General features: G+C 42.6%; 1 protein-coding gene across 9 annotated transcripts; it reads right to left on the bottom strand.

Moving 5' to 3' along the window:
- Positions 1-2,178: 2,178 nt before the first annotated feature.
- Positions 2,179-24,997, bottom strand: LOC309648129 (uncharacterized protein). Of its 9 annotated transcripts, none has more exons than XM_082436328.1 (6): positions 19,253-24,997; positions 15,881-15,981; positions 15,398-15,567; positions 14,992-15,083; positions 11,576-11,741; positions 2,179-4,777 (listed from the first exon to the last, which is right to left on the bottom strand). In XM_082436328.1, the coding sequence occupies exons 4-6, from the start codon at positions 15,004-15,006 to the stop codon at positions 2,691-2,693; spliced, it is 2,268 nt and encodes a 755-aa protein (XP_082292454.1). In that variant the 5' UTR covers positions 15,007-15,083; positions 15,398-15,567; positions 15,881-15,981; positions 19,253-24,997; the 3' UTR covers positions 2,179-2,690. The 9 variants fall into 9 exon arrangements, with proteins under 9 accessions (XP_082292454.1, XP_082292458.1, XP_082292453.1 ...); XM_082436332.1 differs by having other exon boundaries at positions 15,398-15,541; XM_082436327.1 differs by lacking the exon at positions 15,881-15,981.

Raw genomic sequence — 24,997 nt, 5'->3', positions numbered from 1 at the left:
TAAAACAGCCAGTTATTTTACAAGCAAAGTGGGTTTATTCAGAAACAGCAAAGAAGTGCAATTCGGGACATGCAATCTATGGCAGACCACAGGCAAGTCCGGAGAAACAAAGGAGAGAAACTTTTTCATAGAAGAGAAGGGGAACTTGTGAAGGGCTGTCATACAAAAAAAAAAGTCCATTAAAGGAAACTGGAAGTTCAAAGTATAAAGGCTTCCCATTGGCTGAGTTGTGACAGTCTCTCATTGGCTGGGCTGTTGCTGGGCAAGGATAAATGATTCCTTCCTCCTGCTGGGTAGTAAAGTAGTAACGTTTCTCCAGGTGGACGGAAGAAACTTCTCTTCCTATTGGCTTTGCAGTTGATGTCAAGTGGGAGGACATGAGAGCTCCCCCTTCTGGCCTCCCGACTCCATTTTACAAGAGATTTCTGTATTAACTTTTGGAGGGTCCATCTTATATCTGTGGGATATCCAAAAGTGCAGTTAACTATTTTTGAGGGGGGGGTCCATATGGTCAGTTCCTAGTTGGCCTATAAATAAAACAAAATAGACCAACCTTTCCTCCTTAAGTTAGTCTGTTTGTTCTTTTTTTTTTAATTTTATTAATTTTATTTATTTATTTTTGGCTGCGTTGGGTCTTCGTTGCTGCGCAGGGGCTTTCTCTAGTTGCGGCAAGTGGGGGCTACTCTTTGTTGCGGTGCACTGGCTTCTCATTGTGGTGGCTTCTCTTTGTTGCGGAGCACAGGCTCTAGGCATGTGGGCTTCAGTAGCTGTGGCTTGTGGGCTCTAGAGTGCAGGCTCAGTAGTTGTGGCACATGGGCTTAGTTGCTCCACGGCATGTGGGATCTTCCCAGACCAGGGCTCGAACCCTTGTCCCCTGCATTGGCAGGTGGATTCTTAACCACTGCACCACCAGGGAAGTCCCGAGTCTGTTCATTCTTAAGGGGAAACTTATGATCAGTGATCTTTTCAAATTACTCCAGTAAGAGCTCCGAGAATAAAATACTGTTCCTATCTTTATTCCTTAAATTTTCTACTTCCTAACACTTCATATGCTTAATATGTTATTTTTTACCTTGTGTACTGATAAATCAAGGCATTGCAAGCCATGGGTCTTATGCAGACAAAAAACGGGGCATGTTGAAATATAATCATATGGTGCATATTTACAAATAGTACTTCAAATGTTAAAGAGGGCAGAGTCTAAAGTTGTACTGCTATGGTATTTTAATCATATCCACATAAATACCCAAGGGGCAGAGTGTAGAAAGAATAACTCAAGGATGTTGTGAATATATATTCATAAGATTGTATGTTGTTTGATTCCATCATGCAAACAAATCGTTGCAGGTGCCTTTCAATCTTAACGTCCTAAAGATGTACTGTTAGTATTTGTTACGAAGTACCACAGTGAGGTGGCATAGGCTTGATAAGATAGAAAAAAATTCATTTAGAGTTTTAAAATGATTAAATTGTATTAATAAAACATGACAACTCTGACACATTTTGAGTAAAATGGTATCAAAGTGATACAGTGGTTAAACATGAATCCTACACATGTACACTGCATTCTGGGTATTTTGATTAAGTTCTCCTTTCTGATAATTGTTCTCTTTAGTTACTAAGAATAAGACTATATTTTCTCTCATTTTTAAAAAAAATTTATTTATTTATTTATTTATTTATTTATTTATGGCTGTGTTGGGTCTTCGTTTCTGTGCGAGGGCTTTCTCCAGTTGTGGCGAGCGGGGGCCACTCCCCATTGCGGTACGCGGGCCTCTCACTGTCGCAGCCTCTCCCGTTGTGGAGCACAGGCTCCAGACGCGCAGGCTCAGTAGTTGTGGCTCACGGGCTTAGTTGCTCCGCAGCATGTGGGATCTTCCCAGACCAGGGCTCGAACCCGTGTCCCCTGCATTGGCAGGCAGACTCCCAACCACTGCGCCACCAGGGAAGCCCCTCTCTCATCTTTGACATCAGCTATTTTATTTGAAAAGAAAGGAGGACCATCATTTCTTCTCCATTATTTCTACCACATAAGCAGTCCCTATTAACCTATCATCCTATTCTCATGAAAATCTCAGTCTCTTAATCTTAAGGACTGCTCTGTTTCACCCTCAACTGACAGAGCACTGGTTTCTGATAATCCAGTGGGTCCTCTGTTGTACCAACAAATCTGTAGAAGAGGATCTGAAATTATTATGATTTACATCATTGTTTTACATATATTTCCCAAGCTCTCATTCAAAAACACAATGTTGTTTGTTAAAATTCAGTGTCCTGTTCCTTCAGAAAACATGAATATGAATGATCCCCACCTAATACAAGTAGACCCTTTTATCTTAATGATCCCTTAGCAGAGCCCATCATGGTAACACATAAAAGCATGTGATGAAGGCATAACATCAATAAATTTTAAACTTCAGGTTGAAAAACATCAATAGTAATACAGCCTTTTCAAGAAACTTCATATAATAAAAGTATTTTTAAAAAGAGGAAATGGTACATTTCCAAAGATCTCCTTGCTCTACCAATACCCATCATTTCATAAATTTGAAATGATTTTGACTTTTAATAACTGTGAAGAACTTAACATGTGAAATTGATTAATCTAGGACTAGAGACTTAGTCTCCCTAGTATAAGTTATCTGATTATAGTCCGTTGTTTAAAATGGTTAAGTGATTTACACCATTCATTACATTTCTAAGGGTTTCTCTCCAGTATGAATTCCTTGGTGAATCCTAAGGTCAGACCATTGTCTAAAGGCCTTGCCACATTCAGTACATTTGTATGACTTCTCTCCAGTATGCATTCTCTCATGACCCCAAAGGTGTGAACGTTTGATAAAAGCCTTACCACACATATTACATTTGTGTGGCTTCTCTCCAGGATGTATATTCTGATGTCTGGTGAGGCTTGAGTACTGCTTAAAGGCTTTACCACATTCATTACATTTGTAAGGTTTCTCTCCAGTATGAATTCTCTGATGAATTGTTAGGTTTGAGTTTTGACTGAAGGCCTTGCTACATACATTACATTTATATGGTTTCTCTCCAGTATGGATCCTCTGATGTCGGGTGAGGCGTGAACACCAGTTAAAGGATTTGCCACATTCGTTACATTTGTAAGGTTTCTCTCTACCATGAATTCTCTGATGATCCTCCAAGCTTGAGCTCTGAATAAAAGCATTATCAGGTACATTAGATTCATGATTTTTCTTTTTGGTATGTATTTTCTGATGTCTAGTAAGGTGTACGAATTGTGTATAGGCTTTATCACACTCATTACATTTGTAAGGTTTCTCTCCAGTATGGTTTCTTTTATGTTTAGTTAGGCTTGAACGCACAGTGAAGGCTTTGCCACATTCATTACATTTATAAGGTTTCTCACCGGTATGGATTCTCTGATGTTCCATAAGACTTGAACTTTGGATGAAAGCCTTACCACATTCATTACATTTGTATGGTTTTTCTCCAGTATGAATTTTCTGATGTTTTACCAGACTTGAAATGTGGATGAAAGCCTTGCCACACACAGTACATTTGTGTGGCTTTTCTCCAGGATGTACATTCTGATGTTTAGTCAGGTGTGAGCACTGCTTAAAAGCTTTGCCACATTCATTACATTTATAAGGTTTCTCACCAGTATGAATTCTTCGGTGAATCCTGAGGGTAGACCACTGCCTAAAAACCTTGCCACATTCAATACATTTGTATGGTTTCTCTCCAGTATGAATTCTCTGATGATCCCAAAGATATGAACGTTTGGTAAAACCCTTACCACATTCGTTACATTTATAAGGTTTCTCTCCAGTATGAATTCTCTCATGACGCCAAAGGTCTGAACATTTGATAAAAGCCTTACCACATTCATTACACTTGTGTGGTTTCTCTCCAGTATGAATTCTCCAATGATTTGTAAGGTGGGAATTCTGATTAAAGACCTTGTCACATATATTACATTTATATGGTTTCTCTCCAGTGTGGATTCTCTGATGTCTTGTGAGGTTTGAGAACTGTTTAAAGGCTTTACTACACTCATTACATTTGTAAGGTCTCTGCTCAGAATGAATTCTCTGATGACTAGTAAGGACTGAATGATGGATAAAAGTCTTTCCACATTCATTACATTTGTATAATTTGTCTCTAATGTTTGTTTTCTGTTGCTGTGTAAGCAATGAAGGATACATAGGAATGAAGGAAGAAACCTTTCCATATGTGTTACAAATGTTGGTTTTGACACTAGGAGGAAATCTTTGAAGTGATGAAATTGAGGAACAAGTTTTGACAGACTTCTCAACTTGATTACATTCATAAATTTTCTCTTCAGTTTGAAATTTCTGCAATTCAGCCAGATATGACTGAAAGCTTAATCCAGTTCTATTTTCAAAATGTTCTGTATACTTGTTTCCTGCATAAACTATGTTATTTTTAATTTTTAACAAATTCTTTATAAATGACTTCCTATTTTTTAAATAGTGACATGCACTTTTTCTTAAAGAAACACTTTGTTTTAAAGGTAAGTTAATCCAGGATTTGCTGTATTGTTTATCTTTTCTACCAGTGTGATTTATGTTATCTGTCATAAGCTCTCCTTTGGAATTTCTTTCTTCACATCCACACTTATTCTCAAATTCATACACAGTTCCCCAGACTTTGCTGAAGTCAAAATCCTCAATACCATGGCTTCCATGTCTTCCCAAGACCACTGGTTGGTATAATTCTCTGTTATTAATGTTTTTCTTCTTTAGTAATTCCTTGGTCATAAAACTAATGGAGATATCTGAAAGATAACCATAGTCTTCATATTAAGTAGAGTTGGAAGATGAATATTACACTAAAAGTAATACTTACATTGAAGAGATGAAAAACTTCTTAACCAAACTCTATAAATCTTTAAGAATAAAAAGTGAATAGAATCCTTTAATAAAATATACATGCATTTTAAATTATTTTAAGTGAAGCCTACTTTCAAACACACTAAAACCAAATCACTCACACTATGTAAACTTACATAATCTATGAAAGTGTATTCTTTGACTACCACACCAAAGAACACACCAATTGGCAGTAGACAAATGGTTGTCTCATATTTGAAGAGAAACAGGTATTATACAAATGCAGATTTACTACATAAATTATTGCATGCAAATCAGTGCTAACGGATAGCACCATATGAAGTAATGATAAATAATCCAATAAAACATAATGATTAAGATAAATACATGAAAATTACAAACTGAAAAACTAAAAAGGTAGTAGCAAAATCAGGAAGAATTTAATAAAATATCGTTGGTGTGACAAAATATTCTGAATATCTACTCTAAAACTATCTATATTCAAGCAGAATAGGCATTATACAACATTAACAGTTGGTGAACTGCAGTCATGCTCTATGCTAGATACTGAAATCCATAATCTGTAAATGACAAATTAATAAATAAAAAATTTTAATAAACCAAGATAAAACCAACAGGTAAATAGTAAGTAACCACAATTATACAAAATTACGGACTGTGGAAATCTAATGATTTCTCCCTTAAGAACAAGAAAAAGGACTTATATTCAAAGGAGCACATAATATGAGAATTGGAAAATGTTGCATAACTCAAAACTCTCCCAGGGCAGAGATGCTATGCAGGGAGCACTTATCAAACATATTTAAGGACTTCCCTGGTGGTCCAGTGGATAAGACTCTGTGCTCCCAATGCAGGGGGCATGGGTTTGATCCCTGGTTGGACTAAGATCCCGCATGCTGCATGGCATAGCCAAAAAAAAAGGAAAAAGAAAAAACAGCCATATATAAAGGGAAATGTATTAGCTGCTGACACTTGGCGCAAGAGATTAAAGTTGGGGCAAAGAGCAGACACATTGAAAAGCCAGGTTATAGTGGTTAGGATTTGGAGCTTTCACTGTTGTGGCCCCCAGGTTCAATCCCTGGTCAGGGACTGAGATCCCACAAGCCGTGCAGCATGGCCAAAAAAACCAAAAAACAAAAAAACCAAACAAACACAGATAAGATGCAGAACCACAGATAAGAAGAAATCACATATACAGAAGAATTGCATATACGGAGGACTGACTATAAATTATAAACAATTTTCAACTGTGTGGAGGGTCAGTACCGCAAACCCCCACATCATCCAAGGGCCAACTGTATAGTAAAGGAAACAGGAAGGAATCAAAATTGTACATTAGGAAATACCTATCTAACACAAAGAAGGCAGTAATGGAAGACTTGAGGAGAAAAGATATAAGACACATGGAAAACAAACAGCTAGTGACAGAGGTCCTCCTTTATCACTAATTACAGTAAATGTAAATGGATTAAACTCCAATTAAAGGGTAGAGGTTTGCAGCAGGGATTAAAAAAATAGGATCCAACTATACAGGCATACTTCCTTTTATTGCACTTCTCTTTATTGTGCTTCACAGATATTGCATTTTTTACAAATTGAAGGTTTCTGGCAACCCTGTGTTGAGCAAATATGCTGGCACCGTTTTTCCAACAGCATTTGCTCACTTTGTATCTCTGTGTCACATTTTGGTGATTCTTGCAGTATCTCAGACTTTTTCATTATTATTATATTCATTTTGGTGACCTGTGATCAGTGATCTTTGATGTTATTACTGTAATTGTTTTGAGGTACCATGAACTGCACCCCATATAGACAGCTAACTTAAATCAGTAAATGAGTTGTGCTCTGATTGCTCCACTGACTGGCTATTCCCCCATCTCTCTCTCTCTCTTTCTCTCTCAGCCTCCCTATTCTCTGACACATAGCAATATTGAAATTAGGTCAAGTGTTCAAGTGAAAGGAAAAGTCACACATCTCTAAATTTAAATCAAAAGCTAGAAACAACTAAGTTTAGTGAAGAAGGCATATTGAAAGCTGAAACAGGCCAAAAGCTAAGCCTCTTGCACCAAACAGCCAAGCTGTAAACACAAAGGAAAAGTTCTTGAAGGAAATTAAAAGTGCTACTCCAGTGAACACATGAATGATAAGAAAGCAAAATAGCCATATTGCTGATGTGCCGAAAGTTTTAATGGTCTGGATAGAAGACCAAACCAGCCACAACATTCCCTTAAGCCAAAGTCTAATCCAGGGTAAGTCCCTAACTCTCTTCTAAGAAGGCTGAAAGAAGTGAGGAAGCTGCAGAAGAAAAGTCTGAAGCTAACAGAGGTTGGTTCATGAAGTTTTAGGAAAGAAGCCATCTCCATAGCATAAAAGTGCAAGGTGAAGCAGCACGTGCTGATGTAGAAGCTGCAGCAAGTTATCGAGAAGATCTAGCTAAGATAATTAACGAAGGTGGCTACACTAAACAAATTTTCAATGTAAATAAAACAACCTTATATTGGAAGAAGATGCCATTTAGCACTTTCATAACTAGAGAGGAGAAGTCAATGCCTGGCTTCAAAGCTTCAAAGGAGAGGCTGACTCTCTTGTTAGGATCTAATACAGCTGGTGATTTTAAGTTGAAGCCAATGCTCACTTACCATTCCCCAAATCCTAGGGCCCTAAAGAATTATGTTAAATCTTCTCTGCCTGTGCTCTATAAATGGACCAACAAAGCCTGGATGACAGCACATCTGTTTACAACATGGTTTACTGATTATTTTAAGCCCAGTACTAAGACCTACTGCTCAGAAAAAAAGATTCTTTTCAAAATATTACTGCTCACAGACAATGTACCTGGTCACTCAAGAGCTCTGATGGAGATGTACAAAATTAATGTTGTTTTCATGACTGCTAACACAACATCCATTTTGCAGCCCATGGATTAAGGAGTAATTTCAACTTTCAAGTCTTATTATTGAGGAAATACATTTTGTAAGGCTATAGCTGCCATAGGCAGTGATTCCCCTGATGGAGCTGGGCAAATTAAACTGAAAACCTTCTGGAAAGGAGCCACCATACTAAATGCCATTAAGAACATTCACGATTCATGGGAAGAGGCCAAAATATCAACATTTACAAGAGTTTGAGAGAAGTTGATTCCAACCCTCATGGATGACTTTGAGTGGTTCAAGACTTCAGTGGAAGTAACTACAGATGTGGCGAAAATAGCAAGAGAACCAGAAGTGGAGCCTGAAGATGTGACTGAATTGCTGCAATCTCATGATAAAACTTTAACAGATGAGGAGTTGCTTCTTATGGATGAGCAAAGAAAGTGGTTTCTTGAGATGGAATTTATTCCTGGTGAAGATGCTGTGGAGACCACTGAAATGTTAAATAAAGGATTTAGAATATTACATAAACTTAGTTGATAAAGCAGCCGCAGGGTTTGAGAGGACTGACTCCAATTCTGAAAGAAGTTCGACTGTGGGTAAAATGTTACCAAACAACATTGCCTGCTACATGAAAGGAAGAGTCAGCCGATGAGGCAAACTTCTTAGTTGTCTTATTCTAAGAAACTGCATCAACTATACTCCAATAAAAATGTTTAGAAAAAGAAAAGAAGGGCTTCCCTAGAGACGCAGTGGTTAAGAATCCGCCTGCCAGTGCAGGGGACACGGGTTTGAGACCTGGTCCGGGAAGATCCCACATGCCGCGGAGCAGCTAAGCCTGTATGCCACAACTACTGAGCCTGCGTGCCACAACTACTGAAGCTCGCACGCCTAGAGCCCTTGCCCCGCAACAAGAGAAGCCACTGCAATGAGAAGCCCGTGCACCTCAACGAAGAGTAGCCCCCGCTCGCCGCAACTAGAGAAAGCCCGCATGCAGCAACAAAGACCCAACGCAGACAAAAATAAATAAATAAATAAATAAATAAAATTTTGAAAAAAGAAAAAAGAAATTGCTACAGCCACCCAACCTTTAGCAACCACCACCCTGATCAGTCAACAGCCACCAAACATCCAGGCAAGACCCTCCACCAGCAAAAGGATTATGATTCACTGAAGGCTCAGATGATCATTAGCGTTTTTTAGCAATAAAGTTTTTTTTTTTTGGCCGTGCCACACAGCATGCAGGATCTTAGTCCCGTGAGCAGGAATTGAACCTGTGCCCCCCTGCAGTGGAATCGCAGAGTCCTAATCACTGGACCACCAGGGAATTCCCTAAAGTATTTTTTAATTAAGGTATGTACATTTTTTTTAGACATATTGCTATTGTACACTTAATAGACTACCGTATAATGCAAATGTAACTTTCACATGCACCAGGAAACAAAAAAATTTGTGGCTCACTTTATTGTGATATTTGTTTTATGGCAGTGGTCTAGAACCAAATCCACAATATCTCCAGGGTATGCCTATATTCTATATGTAGGAGACTCACTTTAGATACAAAGATGCAAATAGGTTAGAAATGAAAGAACAGGAAATGAATCTGTTATGGGGTGAATTGTGTCCCCACTCAAAATTATGGGGTGAATTGTGTCCCCCCCCAAAATTGTGGTCCTAACCTCAAATACCTCAAAATATGACTGTACTTGAAGATAGGGCTTTTAAAGGAGTAATTAAGGTTAAATGAGGTCAATGGAGTGGGCTCTAATCCAATGACTGGTGTCCTTATAAGAAGAGGAGATTATGACACAGACACACACAGAGGGAAGACCATGTGAAGACACGGGTAGGAAAAGACAGCCAGCCACAAGCTAAAGAGCATAACCTGGGATAACACAACTCTGCTGACAACCTGATCTCAGATTTCTAGCTTCCAAAACCGTGAGAAAATACATTTCTGATGTTTAAGCCACCCAGGCTGTGCTACTTTGTTATGGCAGCCCTAGCAAACTAATACAAATTTCATGCAAATAGTAACCAAAAGAGACCTGGAGTGCTATACTATTATCAGACAAAATAAACTTTAAGTCAAAATTTTTTGTGAGACAAAGAAGGACATTATTTATTTAAAAAAAGGATAACAAGGAATTACAACAAATATGAACATATACACACCTAAACAAGAGGGCCCCCAAATATATGAAGCAAACACCGACAGAATTTAAGGAAGAAATAACAGTTCTAGAATAACATTTAGAGACTTCCATTTCCCCCTTTTAATAGGGAGTACAGCCAGGCAGAAGTTCAGTAAGGACACAGAGGATTTGGGCAAGACTATAAACCAACTAGCTCTCACAGACATATATAGAACACTCCACCCAGTAAAAGCAAAATACACATTCTTCTCTAGGTGCACATGGAACATTCTCTAGGATAGACCATATATTAAACCATAAAGCAAGTCTCAATAAGTTGAAAAAGACCGAAATCATACAAAATATTTTCTCCGACCACAGTAGAATGAAAATAGAAATGATTAACTTAAGGGAAACTGGAAAGCTCACAAATATATGGAAATTTTAAAACACTCTTAAAACAACCAATGGGTCAGAGGTGATCTCACAAGGGAAATTAGAAAATACTCTAAGAAAGAAACAAAAGCACAACACACCAGAACTCAAGGTATGTTATGGTACTGCATATACTCCCGCTTGAGTAAAAGCAATTTTACTGCTGGATCAAAAGACCCACACCACTTCTGTTACCCATACTCCTTGATGTGTGGCAAAAGCAGAACTGAAGAAATGGCTGGAGGTCCTAAAGAGGCAGAGAGGACTTGAGATAGCCCCATGCACTCTCCTGGGGCCCCAGATGGCAATGTTTTCCCATCCCATGAGAAGGTCTCCCAAGTATTGAAATGGGAATGGAACCTGGAGAAGAACTGGGGCCAGGACTGGGGAGGCTTCAGCTCTGATCTGTGTGGACTGAAAACTGGGTACAAAATGAGACCAAAGAAGAAAGAGGACCTCTTATAACCAGCCCTCCCAGTGCCCCACAAAGAGTGTCATAGGTCATGATCAAAATTTTGCCTTGGTCTTTGCGTGAGCTGGAGCAACCCTGGAGGCTGGAAGGATGAACTTTTATGTGTCTGAAGAAGAAAGCAAAAAGTGGAAGGGAAGAAAAATTTCCTTTGATAGCTCACAAGAAGTAAACATTTGTTTTCCCATAGAACTTTCCCACTTACAGGGACTTTCCCAAACACTATTAATGGTGTGGCTTCCTCTTTGCCCTTCTGAGCTCTTACCGATGTTCACACCTTTGATACCTTCCCACCCACTTACTTTTTTCACTTCTTTCATTTTGTTCTCCACATTCTGGGGCTTTCTCCCTTGCTCCAAAATTTAAATAATATTCAGGTCAGAAAAAGAGTTTTCTGCTTATAAGAGAGGAACATAATGTGCTGTGGCTTTTCCAGAATACAATTCTAGCGCTTTGTTCTTTTGAGAGGACATTACAGATGTGTCTAAAAAAATACTTCACAAATCTGTTCACTCACTGTCTCATTCTGAATGCTTAAGGAGCATCTTTTAAAAAGATAACCTAGTTGTCTTCCAAGAACTACTGAATGAAAACTACAGGGATAAGAGTGGATCCAGAATTGGAAATTTTTTAAAGTTTGCCATAAGATTTTGTTTTTACTCATCTTCTGGAGCCACTACTAATCTGATGTGTGTGACCATCTAAAGAGAGGGGAAGGTTAAACTCCAGATGCTGCATTATCCTGCGTTTCATTTCATAGTCAACACAGCTTCAATCTCAGTCAAGCAAGGCAGGGGTTCTCAAGAGACTCACTAGGGCAGATCCCAACTTCTGGAGGGACGTTATCCTCACCCAGGGAGATCAGGTTCCTGTAGGTCTCCAACATCACGTCCCTGTACAAGGCCCTCTGAGTAGGGTCCAGGCATTCCCACTCCTCCTGAGAGAATTCTATGGCCACATCCCTGAATGTCAACAGTGCCTGAAATAAAAAACATGTTTCACTAAGAGACCATGGGGAGAGTTCTTGTCTTCACACAAAATGTGAGTAGGAAAGAGGTGTAAGGATTGATTCAGTTGAAGTGACAGATCATTTTGAGTAATTTATATGTCCCTAATTTTATTATATTTTTCCAGCAGAGGATATCAGATCCACTGAATCACTGTAGATTTCCCATTTTGAGGACAATGGAAGAAATATACAAATGAAATTATTCAACACAGGATTGTTTATGTGGAGGAGATACATATTATGTTCTACACACTAAGTGATATTCAGTACCTGGATGAGCTAGAGTATGAGTGGTATCTTCAAGCATGACAGAGTCCACATACATGCAAAAGCATAAATACAGGTCTATCCATTTAACTCAGATATTCAGCCACCAACAAAAGTCAAGTGGAGTTTATTCCACTAATAAAAAAAAAAAGTGATTCAAGATGAGGAAATTTACTAATGTTGTAGGTTAATTTAGCAGATTAAATAGAAAAAATGTTTATCACGGCAGTAGACCTTTGAAGAAATACTGGATGATTAAAATTATGCCGGGCTTCCCTGGTGGCGCAGTGGTTAAGAATCCGCCTGCCAATGCAGGGGACATGGGTTCAAGCCCTGGTCCGGGAAGATCCCACATGCCATGGAGCAACTAAGCCCATGTGCCACAACTACTGAGCCCACGTGCCGCAACAAGAGAAGCCACCACAATGAGAAGCCCATGCACCGCATCAAAGAATAGCCCTCACTCACCACAACTAGAGAAAGCCCGTGTGCCGCAAAGAAGACCCAATGCAGCCAAAAAAATAAACAAATAAATAAAATGATGCCAAGTAGGGATAAGCAACAAGGTCCTACTGTATAGTACAGGGAACTATATTCAATATCCTGTGATAAACCAGAATGGAAAAGAATATATATATGTATAATTGAGTCACTTTGCTGTACAGCAGAAATTAACACAACATTGTAAATCAACTATACTTCAATAAATTTTTTAAAAAGTGGATATGGTAAACTACCCACCCCCAAAATTATGCCAAATAGGAAATTAAAGGAACTGTAATTAAGCAAAACTATTTCACCAGGCATCACAGTCATTGGAAGCAGTGGAGGCATTTCCACTAAAGGTAAGGCTGAGGCAAGTGGGCCAGCAGGCTCCTGCCATTCCCCACTGCGCAGGACGCCTAAGCCGGGACCAGAAGAGGGAGAAGCAAATTCCCATTAGCGATTTCACTGTGACACCTATTCATAAGACATATGTGAGGAAATTTTAAAAACTTTACTGAAGGATGTAACAAAGACGCGATCCAAGACCAGAAAACCTACTTTTCGCTGGAAGATGTGGTGGCGTAAAGACCTCAGGGATTTAGAAATTCAGAGCAATTCAAAGGCAAAAGGAATGTGGGATTTCAAATAAAAAGTCTGCATTGTATTTAGGAGAGAGAAAATTTTGAAGAGAAAAACAAAATGGTGGGCCTTGCCAAATTACATGTGAACCTATTGACACGCGTGAATGTGTGTGTGTGGGGGGGTATGCACAAGTGTGGGTAATATCTGAAACTAAAATGAATGAAATAAAATAGCTGCAAGATATACACAAAAAAGCCAAATTAGAGATTTAGTTAAATCCAAATTAAAGACATAATTATAGGGCTTCCATGGTGGCGCAGTGGTTGAGAGTCTGCCTGCCAATGCAGGGGACACGGGTTCGAGCCCTGGTCTGGGAAGATCCCACATGCCGCGGAGCAGCTGGGCCCGTGAGCCACAACTACTGAGCCTGCGCGTCTGGAACCTGTGCTCCGCAACAAGAGAGGCCGCGATAATGAGAGGCCCACGCACCGCGATGAAGAGTGGCCCCTGCTTGCCGCAACTAGAGAAAGCCCTCGCGCAGAAACGAAGACCCAACACAGCCATAAATAAATTAATTAATTAAATTTAAAAAAAAAGAAAAGAAAAAAAGCTTGCCTTCAATTAAAAAAAAAAAGACATAATTATAAACAGGGACGATTAGGACTACACGGAACACAGTATTTTAACATTATGTGAGGTGAGACCTTCTCAAGCAAGATCAGAAAGCAGAGGGCAAGAAGGAAAGATTTATGTTTCACTGCAAAGAAATGCTAAACTAAGAAGGATACCAGGGCATGTGTAAAGAATTAAACTACAAAATATAAAATAGCTTTTAAAAATATATCAAAAGAAAACTGAGCAAAAGTATGAAAATCCATGTTTTATTTCCATAAAAGAATGAACTTGACTCACAAGTAGTTGGAAATGGAAATACAAAGGATTGTCATTTTCCCCCAAATTTTCAAAATACAAAAAGAATACAGTATCAAGTTTTGCTTACATTGAGGAAAATCTCACATGTTGGTGGCGGGGAAGGAACCTTTGCAGCTTTAGGGGGGGACATCTGACAAAATCTATCAAAATATGACATGCACCATTCTTGACCCAGTAGTCACAGGTTGCCCAGAGAAATCGTCAGACATCTGCAGAGAAGTCAGCCTGCTCCAAGGCAGCCACTGACACGTTCTTTATGTCGGCAAGAAATTGTAAAGGTCCCATGAGTCTTCATTAAGAGAAAGTTCCAATGAAGATCAAGCTGTATCTGTGTTTACTAATGTGAAAACCACTTCTAGACACACACTGTGTGTGTTTTTAAAATTTGCAGAATAAAATATTACAACAAACATTCAATGAAGAATTTTTCCTAAAATTGCATAATGATGTGAAATGCACTCTTACAAGATCTGAGCTGAGTCTTGCCACAAAACCTGCAACAGTGGTTCCCCACTGAAACATGAGGCATGGAGATAGGGAAGGGGATGCTTTACATCCTAGTACCTAAGCTGCTGCTTTGTTGGAAGTTTGAGCACTATATATATATATAGTGCAGCTTCTTTATCCTGGTTTACAGAGAGCAGACAATGCATCTAGATGGGGCCCTAAACAATCCCTGCTGCCCAATAGCACTGACACCACGTCTCTAATCCATGGGTGTGAAGCCCTGCCCAGGACTACACCCAGTGGAGCCTCTTCACAAGTTCCAGGTCACTGGGTCATGGGGAGACGGGATCTAAGTGGAGATGACAGGCCCTGAGGGAAGGACCTGGGTGGGTGTGACTGTACAGGTGTCAGGCAGGACACTTCAGAGTCAGATAAGATTAGTGAGTCCAAAAAAGGGCATTTCAGGAAGGACAGACAAAACAATCAACTGAGAATATGACTTTACCTGAGAAAGAGCCATTCCTGGCTCCTTTTCTTTCCTCTTCCTCCTCTTCCGGATTTCTTCCTCAGGCAAAGATCAGTCTTGAGAAGTCAATCCTGAGTGTCAAGAATAGGCTGTTTAATGCTTGGAATCAACACAGCCCCTTCCTGAGTCACCACCACGCACACAGGGAAGCCCTCAGCATGTGGAACAGACAGTCCCCTGCTGCCCACTGTCCCAGGAGGGGCTCAGGACAGTAAACTGCCACACAGAGACCAAGAGGTGAGTTTTCCCACCCTTTTCTTCAGATCTCGCTCCCCTCCTGAAGCCCCCACGTACGCTGTAGCAGGGGGGCTCGGGGCTGGACCGACCCTCCCCTTGGTCACAGACCAGCCCTGATCAAACTCCACTCAGAACTGAGCCCCCTCACCTCTCTGGATCATGGGCTGATCTCAGCTGCATACACGGAGGACCCAGAGCCTTGGTGCTCAGAGCTGGATACAGGTCGGAATCACCGGAGGCACTTGAAACGTTATGGAGGTTCCATTCCACATGACTCTTTGAAGGGGAATCTCTGGTCAGGAGGCACAAAAGATGTATCTGCAAAATGCCGCAGCAATCTACTGTGACGCCAGAGTTCAGCACCGCTCAGAGGAGGCAAGCCCAGCCCGCCTCCCACCTTGTGGCTCTGCTGTCTCCTGGGGCCTTGCTGTCATGCGCATCCAGCCCGGGGAAGGGGACGGGGAAGGGAAGCAGCAGAGAAACATGCAGAGCAGGCGATATGCACCGCAAGTAGGGGTGAGGGAGTGGCTGGAATGTGATTAGGGGGCGGGGGAGGAGGGAGAAGCCAGAGAAGGTGCCAGTGAGAGGTGACAGCACAACAAAGACCTGAGGAAAGAAGAGATTTTGCCACCCGCAAGTGAAGGGTCAGAGGCTTCTAGGCAGAGGGACACCATGGGAAGGCCCTGAAGTGGTAGTGTCCTGGTCCCGGAAAGGGCCAGCAGGCCTGTGCGGCTTCAGTAGAGTGAGTGAGGAGGGGACAAGTAGGAGAAAAGATCAGAAGGGTATTAGAGGTACAAATGAACTTACTTGCAAAACAGAAATAGACCCACAGACACAGAAAACAAATTTATGACTACCGAAGGGGAGAGGGGTGAGGGATAAATTAGGAGGTTGGGATTAACATATACACACTACTATATATCAAACAGATAACCAACAAGGACCTACTGTATAGCACAGGAAACTATACTCAATATCCTGTAATAATCTATAAGGGAAAACAATCTGAAAAAGAATATATATATAATATGTATATAATATACAACTGAATCACTGTGCTGTACACCTGAAACTAACACAACATTGTAAATCAACTATACTTCAATTATATATATATATACATATATTTTAAAGGGTATTAAAGAAAGCAGATAAGAAAGGGCTGTGGTCTTCAAACCTTTTTCCCCATACCCCAGGAGATTTTAGAACCATGTATTATTCCCTTATCGATTTTAACTAAACATCTATTTTTAATTTTTTTTTTTGTCATTAGTTAAAACACTAGCGAGTAAAGCAATGTATATTTTTAAAACATGCTGAGATGCTCACGTAAGCCCCAGGACCTAAGTACAGGGTCGCCCTATACTGAGACGTGGAGGACGGCAAGAGAATGTATCTGGGAGGGTTCGGGGGGATCATTTTTGGACATATTAAGGTGAAGATGCCAGTTGGCTGTCCCAGCAGAGATGCTGAGGTGACAGCTGGATAAGCTGGGTACAGGACTGCGGTTTCAGGGGAGAGGTCTGGGTGGAGACGTGAAAGGAGACATCAGTGTTTAAAGTTATGACATGAGATAGAAACAGTGGGTGCAGACAGAGAAAAGAAATTCAAGGACTAAGGCCAGAGATACTCCCACAGTCAGGGACCAGGGAGGTCGGAGAAAAAGGCACAGGAAACTGAGACGTGAACACGGAGAAGAAAATTAAAACAGACGGCTGGTAGCTAGCTAAATTTATTTTCTAAAAACAGTGTGATGTGAAAGCCAAGAAAAAAGTGCTTCCAGAAGACGGAGTGCAACAAGTTTTTGAAAGGACAAGATGATGACTGAGAATATACCACTAGATTTAGAAATACGTTTAGATAAGCAAAGTATCAGTGGAACAGTGGGTGTGAAAGCTGGACTGAATGGGTTTCAAATGAGAATTGGAAGCAAGAATTGAAGCAGTGAAATAAACAACTTTTTACTTGTTTATTTTGTTCTGAAATGGAGAGTAAGAAAGGGCACTTACTAGAGTGGGAAACGTTGCTAATTGAAGATTTTTTGTTTTAAGGATGGGCAAATGTAGTAAAGGGCTCTTTTTTGCTGTTTCTTTTTAAGATGGGACAATATCACCATCTGTATATGCTGAACAAAATAACTGCCCAGAGATACAAACTGATGACACAGTGGCAGTGGCCGAAGGATGCCGTCCTGTCCTGACTTACAGCTCCTCCAGGTTTGTGCCCAGAGATCCACCCCTAGCGAGCCCCCCCCCAATGAAAACCCCCATCACCTGACCCCATTCCCGCCCCACACTCCTACAGGCTCCCAGTGGGCACCCCACAATGTTACAGGACAGAATCCCCTACTCATCTGCACACTCTGCCATGGCATCCCACACCACGTTCCAAACGTCGGTAGCTTTTGTTCTGGCAGGAAGACACCCACCAACCCAGGATCCCATATATTCCTTCTTGGAGACCTTGCCCTAAAGTCAGGCACTGCCATAATGTCATAATGCAAGAGTAATGTCTCCAACGATCCACATATTCCGACGAGACTCCAGTATCTTCCAGTGAAACCCTTCAAAATGTCATCTGTATCCCACAGAACCCACGTGACACCTTCAGTAATGCTTGGTCAGTAATGATGAGATTCCCCCATCCAAAATGGTCTGTGAAAATTTTCCCTTGAACCCCTTATGGGTCGGTGAACTTCACACTCCTAAGAGACCCCACAGAAGTTACTATGTAGAGTAAACCTCCTGAATCCACCCCCTCAGGATCCAGACACGAGCTTCCTCACAGCCAGGAGTTTGGCTGCTGATGGCTCACAGCTCAACACCCCGCCTCCCCTTGAAAACTGGGCTCAGCCACAGGGAGCTGCCGCCCCCAAATCACGGCACCTCATTGGACAGCCAGTGTCCAATGTCTGATCAGTGCAGGATAGAAAAGCCTATTCCTTCCCCCGAATTGGACCAACTCCGGAGGGTCACCCCACCTCCAGAGCTCCCAGCTATAAAGTCGTACAGTGGAGTCTGGATTTTCGTCCGGAGGGCAATGAGAAGGCATTGAAGGGATTAATGCCAGGGAATTTCCTCCCTGCTCTGTTTCTCCCTCTGCTCTCCCTGTCACCTCTTGCCCCTCTTTCTGTCCCAGCACCACGTGTCTCTGGTGTCCATGGCCTGAACTCTTTGATTCCCTCCCCGCTCTCTCAGTTTGATATACCGGCCCCTTGCTGCTCCCACTTCGACCCCATCAAGGTCCCTCTCGTCCAATTTGCTTCCCTTTGTCTTTCTGGAGGTGCCTTTTTATCTAGGTTTCTTCCTCTGGTTCACTCTTTTGCTCTTACTGTATCTCCACATCCACCTGCCCCATCCTCCATTTCACCCTCTCTTTTTCACTATTACTTTCTCTCTCAGTCTTTCTCATTCTCTCTCTCGGACTCTGCTCCATCCCCTGCCCTGTACATTCACAGGTATGGAAGAGAGAGAAAGATGTCCCTTGCCCACGAAGTGCATTTTCCAGTGGGGCTTCGGGAATGTAAACACACCACGACAAGCGCAGACAGTGGGATGCGTTTTGTCCAGAACAAACACAAAGAGTGTCACCGAACGGGTGCATGTCACCTGTTCCAGTGCGTGGGGCAGAGATCTCCAAGGCGGTGAGTGCAAAGTGGATGACTAGGGAGAGGAGGGGCCGGGCCGACTCCAGAGGTCGCGTAGACGGGGAGGGTGTCAGGAGAGGGGTGATGTCTGTACGACCCCAAGGCCGAGGAGAAGATGTGGCCTCCGGGTCTGCACGGCCATCTCTGCCCGGGAAGGGTCGAATGGGAGGACGAGAATCCACCTCCGGAGTGAGGACTTGAAACAGCGCGTCTGAGAGGGAGGGGGGATCCGAGCCTGCGGAAGTCACTGAAGGGTTCTGAGCAGGAAAGCGACGCGGCAAGCGGTGTCTACCTGGACCTAGGGCGGAAAGGCCAGGGCGGAGACCTAGAATGTCTCACGGTGCTGCCGGGACTTACCAGGTGCGGAACGAGCGGATGAAGGGGTTTTAACGTACGTCACAATCCCTGAACCTCGGGTGTGGCGGATCGGGGGCCTGGGGGCGTCCCAAAGACCCGGGTTGAACCAGAGAAACCGAGGACTGTGCCCCTCTCTCCGCTTCCGGGTTTTGCAGGCAACTGCGCGTGCGCGACTGTGCAGCAGGCGGGGCCGAGGAGGGGTGGGGCGTGGTGAGGGGCGGGGCGTGGGCAGTAGCCTGGCCTGAACAGAAAGCCTGGGGCGGGGCCTGGAGGGAGCAGGGTCTGGACCTCCGCCCCGCTCCCGGACCTTTGGAGAACTGGTTTTCTGCCCAGCATTACCTGAACTTCTGCTTTTGAATTCTTTGAATCTGTTTGGTGTCCTGTGGACCCAGCCGCTTCCTCGCTATTTTTTTTTTTTTTAATCATGGGCATGTATTACTTTTTTTTTTTAAAGTAATCTAATATTTTATTTATTTATTTTTGGCTGGTTTGGGTCTTTGTTGCTGCGAGCGGGGGCTACTCTTCATTGCGGTGCGTGGGCTTCTCACTGCGATGGCTTTTCTTGTTGCAGAGCACGGGCTCTAGAGCGTGCGGGCTTCAGTAGTTGTGGCATGGGGGCTCAGTAGTTGTGGCTTGCGGGCTGTAGAACGTAGGCTCAGTAGTTGTGGCGCACGGTCTTAGTTGCTCCGTGGCATGTGGGATATTCCCGGAGCAGGGCTCAAACCCACGTCCCCTGCGTTGGCAGGCGGATTCTTAACCACTGCGCCACCAGGGAGGTCCCTTCCTCGCTATTTTAAGTTAATGTTTCAAACAGTTGAAGGTAAAAGATTAGAGTTGTGAGGACGACTTAAATTACAAGCTGAGATGTTTTCCTCTTAAGTTGAAAGTGGTTTGAGTCAAAGCTTTTTGCCAGCGGGTGGTGTTGGGTAACATAATTTAAAATGAAGGGCTTCCTTCCTCAGGTTTCCGGAAACTGGAAATTCTGAGTGCCAGTTCCGGGTAAGCAGCAGCAGAAGCCACCCTAAATTAAGTTCTCCTCTAAGCAGTTCTGAGAAGGGAGGACCTGAGGATGGGGAGAGGACCAGAGAGGTTCCAGAGGCAAATTCCGTATCTAAGAAGTTATTTTAGAGGGTACCTGAGGATTCTGTTAGGGCCAGAGACCCCAGCTAGGCAGAGGAGATCGCCTCCTGGGTGCAGCTTCTGCAGGCAGCTGAGCTTTGTGTGCACAACTGTGTTAGGCCAGAAGTGTGAAGTAGAAACCTAGCAAGTTTGCAGGGGGGAGCAGCTCTAGCTAGGGCCTGTGGGCGCCTTGTACGCTTATGCAGTGCAGGGTAAATCTGTGTGGCCAGCCCTGGTGCTGTTCCGGAGACACACGGATTGTAGGACGCGCTGGATTCAGGCCCTGAGGGGCTGCCGGCTTTTCTGTGTGTCCATGCCAGAGGGTTTGGGCAGGAAAGAAGAGGCAGAAAGGGTGAGGGTGGGGGAGAGGAGATCAAGTACAGCGCGGGATGGTGGTAGGACTGGTTTGTGCTACAGATTTACGTCCGGACCGGGCTGAACCCTGCAGCTTCTTCCCGTGGGCTTGGGTCAGATTGCATTCTGGTTGGGTGATCAGAGCCCTGAGTCGATAGAGGGACCAAGTTGTTGCTGCAAGTTTGGATCCTGGGTAAGGGGTACTAAGACAAGACTTCTGAGCAGAGGTATACAATCTGGGCAGAACCTACAGCAGCGCAGGCGCCTTGGGGAATGACTCCAGGGGGCGGAGTCTGGTCCCACGAGGGGCGGGGCTACATAAAGTTCATGGACGCATGCGCGGGTGTATGTGCCAGATGCTTTTTGGGGGCTTGGTGGCCCAAGGAAGTCCCTTCCTAAGTTCCTTGGAGAAGCTACGGCCCAAAGACCTGTGCCCAGGTGAGATCCTGCCTTCTCCCAGTGACTCTTTTTTTTTTTGTTTTTTTTTAAAGAGTAACTTTTTTTTTTTTTAATTTATTTTTGGCTGTGTTGGGTCTTCGTTTCTGTGCGAGGGCTTTCTCTGGTTGTGGCAAGCGGGGGCCACTCTTCATCGCGATGCGCGGGCCTCTCACTAGCGCGGCCTCTCTTGTTGCGGAGCACAGGCTCCAGACGCGCAGGCTCAGTAGTTGTGGCTCACGGGCCTAGTTGCTCCGCGGCATGTGGGATCTTCCCAGACCAGGGCTCGAACCCATGTCCCCTGCATTGGCAGGCGGATTCTCAACCACTGCGCCACCAGGGAAGCCCCTGTTTTTTTATATTGCTTGTAATCTAATCGTGACCATAAAGTTCATGATGCTGTCTTCAGAATTCTTTTCCCCATGATCAGCAGAAAAATGACAAAGGGAAAAAATATTTTTCTTAATATAGCTCCTAGGTTTATTTTATTTTATTTTATTGAAGTATAGTTGATTTACAATGTTGTGTTAATTTCTTCTGTACAGCAAAGTGACTCAGATATATGTGTGTGTGTATATATGTATATATATATATATTATTTTTCATATTCTTTTCCATTATGGTTTATCACAGGACATTGAACATAGTTCCCTGTGCTATACAGTAGGACCTTATTGTTTATCCATCCTATATATAATAGTTTGCATCTGCTAACTCCAAACTCCCAATACTTCCCTCCCCCACCCAGCCCCTAGGTTCTTGTTCAACTTAACAGTCACAGAGACCTCTGACTTTGGTGATTTAGAGCCATGTCTTCCAACAGATAATGATGTCTTTCCTTTCTGTTTATTTTATTGAAGTATAGTTGATTTACAATGTTGTGTTATAACAGACAATGATGTCTTATGTGTGATAGTGTGAAATCATAGAAAATACATTTACTGGTCTCTGCCCTTGGTTCCTGGCACAGAGCCCTTGAAACTCTTGAAATTTCCTAAGTGATAAAAGAGCACTAGGAGCATCTTTTGTTCTAATATTTGGTCTTTGATTCCTGCCATAGAGCTCCGAAATCCTTTAGAATTTCCCGGGTGATAGGAATCTCTTTTGTTCTAATGAGACAAATCTTGGTGGGTTCCTAGACGGAAGCTGGTCACCAGAAAGACCAATCTATGATTAGAAGGTGGGAACTTTCCATACCTCCCTCACCTCCTGCCCCCATTCTCCACAGAGAGGAGGGCTGAAAATGGAGTTAATGATCCATCATGCCTATGTGATGAAGCCACCATAAAAATCCCAGAAGTATGGGGTTCTGAGAGCTTCTTGGCTGGTGAACACGTGGAGGTGCTGGGAGAGAGGCACACCCAGAAAGTGTATGGAAGCACCAAGTCCCTTTCCACATACCTTGCTCCATGCATTCTTCCATTTAGCTGTACCCGAGTTATATCCTTTTATAATAAGCCAGCAATCTAGCAAGTAAACTATTTTCCTGAGTTCTGTGAACCACTCTAGCAAATTAATTGAACTAAAGGAGGGGGTCATAGGAGCCTTCGATTTATACCTGGTCAGCCAGAAACACAGATGACAACCTGGACTTGTAATTGGCCTCTGCAGTGGGGGAGGGGCAGTCTTGTAGGACTGAGCCCTTAACCTGTGGGATCCAACGCTATCTCCAGGTAGGTAGCGTCAAAATTGAGTTGAATTGTAGGACACCCAGCTGGTGTCAGAGGATTGTTTGGTGGGGAAAACACTATGTTAGAAGTGTCAGGGACTTCCCTGGTGGCGCAGTGGTTAAGAATCTACTTGCCAATGCAGGGGACACGGGTTCGAGCCCTGGTCCGGGAAAATCCCACATGCCGCGGAGCAACTAAGCCCATGCGCCACAACTACTGAGCCTACGCTCTAGAGCCCACGAGCCACAATTTCTGAAGCCCGCGCGCCTGGAGCTTGTGTTCTGCAACAAGAGAAGCCACCGCAATGAGAAGCCCGCGCACCAAAACGAAGAGTAGCCCCCCGCTCGCCGCAACTAGAGAAAGCCCACGCGCAGCAACGAAGACCCAACGCAGTCAAAAATAAATAAATAAAAAATAAATAAATTTCTAAAGAAGTGTCAGAAGCATTGTGTGTGAATAAAAGAGAAACACAGGAATGTGTTTTTCCAACTCAGACAGGGACACAACAAGAACACAGTGAAGACACAGGACCCTTCGGTGCTATTCAAAGAGCATATAGACCAAAGTTCTTGGGCAAATTTGTTATTATTATCATTAGTTTAAAGTTTCTAATGTTCTGTTGTTCAGATATAGCATGTGTACTTATTATTTCTGGAATTTTACTTGGTGTCAGTGTTGAATTTGTTGAATTAATATGTGGTGACACTGTTGAACTTTTCTCCAACTGTATAATTTTGGAAAATGGCTAAGGTTAAAGAACCACTCACCCCCACCCACATGTAGGAAACAGCTTACTGCAAAGGACTATCCTTCCCCATTTGACTTAAGTAAGACTCATGAGAGTCCCCTTGTTTACCTAGGAACGAGGCAGATACAGACCCTTCAAATCACCATTCTTTGTCTCATCAATATTTACTGAATTGTTTGTCCCCACTGATCAATAGGAACTAAAGAAAACCAAACTATGTAAGTCCAAAAAATGCCACTTCAGCATGTCGATTATTTTGAATTAAATGCACTCAAGAACAGCCAGTGAAAGAAAGACATTCTGACCGTCCATTGTCTTCCTGAAAGCAGGATCTCCCATGTAAAATGATCCCTCCTCGTACCAGGAGGAAGAAAGACATTCTTATCACCAGAGACAGGAAATTTGGGGCCAAGAAATCTGTACAAACTAATCGTGTTAAACGAATCCGTATCTTTCTCTTTTCTTCTTTACCACTTACTGCCCCTAGCCCAAACCCTTTGTTTTGTCAATTCTTCACAAATTGATTGTTTTTTGTCTAAAAGGTATAAAAGCTTCCTGCTGTGGTCACTTCTTTGGGTCTTCACTCTCTTGTGAAGGTTCCCACGTAGAGTGAGAATTTAATAAAACTTTTATGTGTTTCTCCTGTTAATCTGTCTTATAGCAGTTTAATTCTTAGGCCAGAGATCCAAAGATGGTAAAGGAGAATTTTTCCTCCCCTACAGAACAATACTTGTTAATAGGATTTAGTCAAACTTTACTTAAGATTCTCTCCTCTCCCCAGTGCCCTGAACTTTGGATCACTTTTGAGCACTGTAATTCAGAACAACCCTTCCATGACAACAGCCCAAGAGTAGGCAACTTCAGGGTAGAACATTCCCTGATCAATTACAGGTAATGCAGCATCCTCATCTACTCTCACCTGTTTTTTGTTTTGTTTTGTTTTGGCCTCGCCGCGTGGCTTGTAGATCTTAGTTCCCTGACTAGGGATCGAGCGGGCGCCCCCTGCAGTGGAAGCATGGAGTCTTAACCACTGGACAGCCAGGTAAGTCCCACTCTCACCTGTTTTTTGTTTTTTTGTTTTTCTAGCCTTGTTTATCCTTCCTTATAAAGAAAAGCTCTTGTCTGTCTGGCTTTTGAGACTTTTGCAGATCATAAGGTTGGAGCATTCTCTCTAGTGCAATAATCCTTTCAAACAAAACCTCTCCTTATCTAAGTTCAAATTTGTTTTATTTTTGGCAGTGGTAACTATTTTAGTTGTTTCATCTGTGCTAGAAAATGTATATTCTCTATTTTTGTGTCACAGCGTTTAATATTACAGTCGTATTGAAACCAGGCACCTCAGATTGGGACTTGAACCCACGAGCCGGGACCGAAACCCGGCTAAAAACCAAAGTCTTCCAACTGAGATCACACAGAATT

This window comes from Balaenoptera physalus (assembly GCF_965194825.1).
Source record: "Balaenoptera physalus genome assembly, chromosome: 19".
Taxonomy (NCBI): Eukaryota; Metazoa; Chordata; class Mammalia; order Artiodactyla; family Balaenopteridae; genus Balaenoptera; species Balaenoptera physalus.
This window is presented reverse-complemented; position numbering and strand designations above follow the sequence as displayed.

What these genes read in the sequence shown, in the direction of transcription:
- LOC309648129 (XM_082436328.1), bottom strand. An exon ending in AGAAGTTGGGATCTGCCCTA is followed by an intron (nt 4,778 to 11,575) that starts GTGAGTCTCTTG and finishes GTTATCTTTCAG; the next exon opens with ATATCTCCATTAGTTTTATG.